The sequence below is a fragment of the Salvelinus sp. IW2-2015 genome, linkage group LG4p (genome assembly GCF_002910315.2).
Source record: "Salvelinus sp. IW2-2015 linkage group LG4p, ASM291031v2, whole genome shotgun sequence".
NCBI lineage: Eukaryota > Metazoa > Chordata > Actinopteri > Salmoniformes > Salmonidae > Salvelinus > Salvelinus sp. IW2-2015.
In genome coordinates, this window is record NC_036841.1 from 2,429,897 (window position 1) to 2,436,307 (window position 6,411).

The following is a 6,411-nucleotide window of genomic DNA, read 5'->3' on the forward strand; positions in this document are numbered from 1 at the left end:
TTTACCATATGAAACACACACGTTTCACATTACTATACTCTGTTTGCACGAGTTACACTCTGCTGTGATAAACCTAAAACACCTTTAGCACTTCTACTTCCCTATGATTAGAGTAGGCTACTATCAACAAAGTACAAATATAATGTCAATTCACCAAACACTACACAAGACCAATGTTGCAGACTGAAGAAACTCATTTATTTCTCAACACGCCCAAAATGTTGACATGGAGATTCATAATACTGTAACCAAACGTTCACTTTACGTATTGTAAGTTCAAAAAAATAAAAAATAAATAACTAGACATTGTCTCTTCGCCTAGCTGGATCTGGCCAGAGAATTTCATCAACATCGCAGGCAATGTTGTCATTAGCAAGACACCTTGGAAAGAAACGTCTTGAATGACGAATCCATCCTTGCATTGCTGCTACCTCCATCTGGTCACAGGCCTCCTCCATGCTTGGATGAGGGGTACCTCAGCCTGGAGACGGAGATCATATACCTTCCACCGCCATGCCGAGAAAAAACTATTCTATAGGGTTGAGGAATGGAGAGTATGGTGGAAGATATAGACGGTGAAATGTGGATGTTGCTGAAACCAGTTCTGAACCAGAGCAGAGCGGTGGAAAGACACATTGTCCCAGACAACAATGTATTGCATATGATCGATTTGATTTGCTGCTGTTATGTTGTGCAATTGGTCCAAGAATGTAAGTATGAGTGCTGTGTTGTAAGGGCCCATATGGGCATGGCTGTGGAGGACCCCATTCTGTGTAATGGCTGCACAAGAGTGTTATATTACCCCCACGTTGCCTTGGGACATTGACTATAGCCTGTGGCCAATGATGTTTCTTCCCCTCCTTCGTGTTCTCGTCAGGTTGAACCCAGCCTCGTCTACGTAAATGAACTCATGCTGGATCTCCTCTCCATCCATTCGTAAAACTCTCTAAAAACAGTGTCAGGCAAAATTGTGTAGTTCAGTGTAGATCTAGTATACATATTACAGTACAGTAAAAGATTAGAGACAGTATGCAAGATCACACTGCTAAAGTGAATACATACCTCTGGTAACAGAAGTGCTGATAGTGCATAGAATACAGTACTGTAAGCAGTTACTGAAACCGTGCAGATGTTTTTGATATGATGATATTTTTACAATACCTATTTTCCAGTCGAAATGTTCTCATCACACTTGCCACTGTATATCGGCTTAGATTTGTCTGTACTCGCAGTCCAGCCTCCCTCAGCGTCAGGCCGTGGTTGACAACGTGGTCAACCAGTGTTGCGCGGATCTCATTTGTCAGATTCGGTCCTCTTTGAGCACCTTCTTGTCTTCCGCCTCCTCCTCCTCCTCCTCCTCCTCCTCCTCCTCCTCGTCCTCCTCGTTCTCCTCGTCCTCCTCGTTCTCCTCGTTCTCCTCGTCGTCCTCGTCGTCCTCGTCGTCCTCCTCCTCCTCGTCTTACTCTTTCTCTGACTCTTTCCATTGTGCTTGAAGACCGATGAACTCACCTGCTGCTTTTTATAATGCTTATACACTTGATTGGTGTGTCTACAAGCAAACGAGTGTTTGCACACCTGATGACTGTGTTGAACCAATTGGTTGGACGGTGTGGTAATTTGACAGTCAGTGCTTTGGTATTGCAAGGACGTGACTTCATGATAGATTTTTGTGTGTAATGTATGTTAAGTGTGTTTAGTGTTTTGCAAATCACTGTGTGTAGAGTTTTGCAACAAGTGTGAGGTTGACAATGTGCTTATAGTTGTGCAAATATGGGCTGATGTTTTGCTTCTTGAGTGTAAGGTTTTGCTAATAGTGTACTACTTTTAATTTTAGTGTATAAGCAATCCAAAAAAACTGCAATAAGAAGGGGCTAGAAGCGTCTTATATGGTGAGCTACCGAGTGGCTAGGACAGGCAAGCCACATACTATTGTGGAGGACTTAATTATTCCTGCTGCCGCGGATATGGCTGGGACAATGCTGGGGGAAAAAGCTAAAAAACTATACAGACAATGACTTCATCAAACAACACTGTTTCACGAAGCATCAGTGACATGGCAGGAGATGTTTTGAAACAATTACTGCTTCGCATACAAGCCAGTGAATTCTATGCGTTACAGCTGGATGAGTCAACAGATGTGGCGGGCCTGGCACAGCTCCTGGTATATGTCCGTTACGTTCATGCAGGGTCAATTAAGGAAGACATCCTCTTCTGCAAACCACTGGAAACCAGGGCAACAGGAGAGGATATATTGAAAGTACTGGACAGCTTTGTGACATCAAATGGACTTTGGTGGTCAAGATGTGTTGGTATCTGTACTGATGGCACAAAAGCCATGACAGGGAGACATAGTGGAGTGGTAACACGTGTGCAAGCAGTTGCTCCCTCCCGACGCCACTTGGGTAAACTGCAGCATCCACCGAGAGGCTCTTGCTGCCAAGGGAATGCCTGACAGCTAGAAATACGTTTTGGACACGACAGTGAAAAGGGTTAACTTTGTTAAAGCAAGGCCCATGAACTCTTGTGTATTTTCTGCATTATGCAATGATATGGGCAGCGACCATGTAACGCTTTTACAACATACAGAAGTGTTCTGGTTATCAAGAGGCAAAGAATTTACACTTTTTTAAAATTGAGAGACGAGCTTAAAGTTTTCTTTACTGACCATAATTTTCACTTGTCTGACCGCTTGCATGATGACGAGTTTCTCACACGACTAGCCTATCTGGGTGATGTTTTTTCTCACCTGAATGATCTGAATCTAGGATTACAGGGACTCTCCGCATCTATATTCAATGTGTGGGACAAAAGTGAGGCTATGATTAAGAAGTTGGAGCTCTTCTCTGTCTGCATTAACAAGGACAACACACAGGTTTTTCCATCATTGTATGATTGTTTGTGTGCAAATGAACTCAAGCTTACGGACAACGTCAAATGTGATATAGCGAAGCGCCTGAGTGAGCTGGGTGCGCAATTACGCAGGTACTTTCCCGAAACGGACGACACAAACACCTGGATTCGTTATCCCTTTCATGCCCTGCCTCCAGTCCACTTACCAATATCTGAACAAGAGACCCTCATTGAAATTGTAACATGCGGTTCTGTGAAAGTTTTATTTAATCAGAAGCCACTGCCAGATTTATGGATAGGTCTGTGCTCAGAGTATACTGCCTTGGCAAATTGCGCTGTTATGACACTGATAACCTTTGCAACCATGTACCTATGTGAGAGTGGATTCTCGGCCCTCGCTAGCATGAAAGCTAATTACAGGCACAGACTGTGTGGAAAATGATTTAAGACTGAGACTTTCTCCAATACAACCCAACACTGCAGAGTTATGTGCATCCTTGCAAGCACACCCTTATCATTAACCTGTGGGGAGTTATTCACAATTTTTGATAAACAAATAAGGTTTTATATGTAAGATGGCTAAATAAATTAGCTAAATTATTGATTATTATTATTACATTATTATTTTGCCCTTGTCCTATAAGAGCTCTTTGTCACTTCCCACGAGCTGGGTTGTGACAAAAACTCACACTCATTCTTATGTTTAATAAATGTATCATATAGTGTGTGTGGCAGGCTTACAATGATGGCAAAAAAACAACATTTGAGAGTGCGCTGACCCTGGCGCTAGAGGGGGTACGCAGCTGGAGGTTGAATGTTTGAAGGGGTACGGGACTATAAAAAGTTTGGGAACCTCTAGAACACGGCTTTAGAGAAAAAATACTTTCTTTTCAAACCATGTTGATGTTTGCAGAGGAAGGAAAGAGCTCCATCATGTGGTGCAGTTGCAGAATTGACAAAAGACTGTGAACTTTGTCCAGCAGTTGATTGGAAATCATGGTTAACAATGCTAGTTGAGATTGCCAGTGTACAGCTAAGTCAGAGCTAGGGAGTGACAAAGAATGTCATCAGATAGGAAGTCTCGCTCTGGCAGCTGGCAGCTGGCAACTAGAATACCACCTTGTTCTCACTTGACCATGCAGACTTTTCTGAGCGACAGTCTTTAGAAATGGATTCTAATGGAATTGTGGAGAGCAGGACGAATGGGAATGAATTGACAATATGTGGGAGCTGTTTGAGATGTATTCGCAGGTTGATTCCTGTTGAATTCAAAAAAGAAATGATTGAATTATCAACAATGGCTGGGCCTGTGGTAAGAAACATCTTTATTACATTTTGTCCACAATTAGGTCAAAGTTATATAAAACCTTGCATTTTTATATTACATTATTATTGTTATTTGGCAGTGATGCTTGCATATTATTGAATTCACTTAAAGGCCACTGGCACACTGGATAATTATAGGTTACTGGTATCTGGCATACAGTCTGTTTAACCTGAATCCTCGATTCATCTATCACCTGGTCTGTTTAACCTGAATCATCGATTCATCTATCACCTGATCTGTTTAACCTGAATCCTCGATTCATCTATCACCTGGTCTGTTTAACCTGAATCATCGATTCATCTATCACCTGGTCTGTTTAACCTGAATCACTTGGAATGACCTCAAACAGTAGATTTTTTAACACTTCATAGTGTTAGGCCTATTCACTCCACATCTGCCTGATAGTATGTACAACTACATCAACTGATTTATCAAACGTTGTGGATGTATTCTATTCTTACCAGGTTATGGCTCAGCTCATGGTCTTTTTAGTGAGTTTTGTCAGTACAATTTTCTGCGGCCATTTGGGGAAGACAGAACTGGCAGGGGTGACTCTCGCCATAGCTGTAAGTATTAATTGATTTATGAGTTTATATCACTTTTTATAACAACAATTCTGGATAATATTATCCCGGGTACTTGTCTGTTTGTGCCATCATTTGACTTTTGCCACTCCTTGTCATGCCAAACATGATGACACAAACAGACTGGTACCTGGCTGTGGTAATATTGAAATTACAGTACACTATGATATTGACATTTTCAACAAATTATCAAAATCTCTGTTCTGGTCTTCCAGGTGATTAATGTTACAGGTGTCTCCATTGGGTATGGTTTATCATCAGCGTGTGACACACTCATATCTCAGGTAGGAGTGAAACCTGGTCTGTTTCCTCCTCCTAACACAGAGCACTGTCCCCAAAATGTTATCAAAAGTGCCTTCACCCTGGCTCTGGTCCAGGGGGTCACACGCGGCTTGCTGGCGCTCAGCTTCAGCAAGGAGCATTTAACGCCCTGGACCAGAGCTACATTATCCTGCCGTGCCGCTCAAAGATGAACTTGATTATTGTTCCTTGCAGACTTTTGGGAGCCGTAACCTCCTGAAAGTTGGGGTCATTGTACAGAGAGCCATCCTCATTCAACTCCTGGCCTGTTTCCCATGCTGGGCTGTTCTCATCAACACAGAACCAATCCTCCTGGCTGTCAAACAGAGCCCAGAGGTCGCCAGGTAGATCAGACCCCTCCAGTCACTGCAAACAGTTACCCCAGATCTAATAGATGTCTAAAGTTGCACCCTATTCCCTATATAGTGCACTACTTTTGACCAGGGCCCATAGGGAATAGGATTCCATTTGGGACGCAGCCTATATCTCTGAATTTGGCTGTTTTCTCTCATTCACAAAGTGACATGTAGAGATTGGTTTATAGAATGTGATTATTGTTTTGGATCATTCTGACAGAGCTCTCGTATTTCACTTTAGGCTGTCTCAGGTGTATGTGAAGATTTTTATGCCAGCACTCCCAGTGAGTACATCTATCTATCTACCCAGACACACGTGCACACAGTCAATTAAGAAAATAATACATTTCCCATGTCAATAACTTACTAAAGCATGTTTATCATTTATTTTTTAACAGGCCACATTTATTTACCAGCTGGAGGCCAGATATCTACAGAATCAGGTTAGAGCTAACCTAGACCTCAGTCAGTCGCCCTGCAAAGAGAATTATCACCTGACCATTTGATCTGAATGAGACTTTATTGTCCTTCAGGGAATCATATGGCCGCAGGTCATCACAGGTGTGGTGGCCAACGTACTGAATGCCCTCATCAACTACATATTCCTCTATGTTCTGGACCTGGGTGTAGCGTAAGTGTCATCCCCAGAGAGGGAATCCTCTGTCACCACCATTACCATTGAGAGATATAGGATAGGATGGTAATTGTTAGCACTGAGGGCTATAGGATGTAATGTATGTTGTGGATTGTTTTCGGTTGACAGTGGGTCTGCGTGGGCCAACACCATCTCTCAGCTCTCTCTGGCTGCTATACTTTATGCCTACATCCTGTGGAAGGAACTACACAAGGCCACCTGGGCAGGTGAGACATGATTACACTAAAGTAGATCTTATACCACCAAATCAACAAACTCTTTGAACTATCTGCGACTTGAATGGACCCCATACAAAGTGATGCATTTATTAGTATGCATTTATTGCGGGACAGCAGTGCA

At 42.6% G+C, this 6,411-nt stretch overlaps 1 protein-coding gene across 1 annotated transcript; it reads left to right on the forward strand.

Moving 5' to 3' along the window:
• The first annotated feature begins 3,898 nt into the window (after positions 1-3,898).
• LOC111956693 (multidrug and toxin extrusion protein 1-like) lies at positions 3,899-6,289 on the forward strand. The gene is made up of 8 exons (XM_023977235.1): positions 3,899-4,162; positions 4,642-4,743; positions 4,977-5,045; positions 5,257-5,405; positions 5,659-5,701; positions 5,816-5,860; positions 5,951-6,048; positions 6,181-6,289. Exons 1-8 carry the CDS (start codon positions 4,019-4,021, stop codon positions 6,287-6,289), a joined length of 759 nt encoding a protein of 252 aa, XP_023833003.1. The 5' UTR covers positions 3,899-4,018.
• Positions 6,290-6,411: the final 122 nt, after the last annotated feature.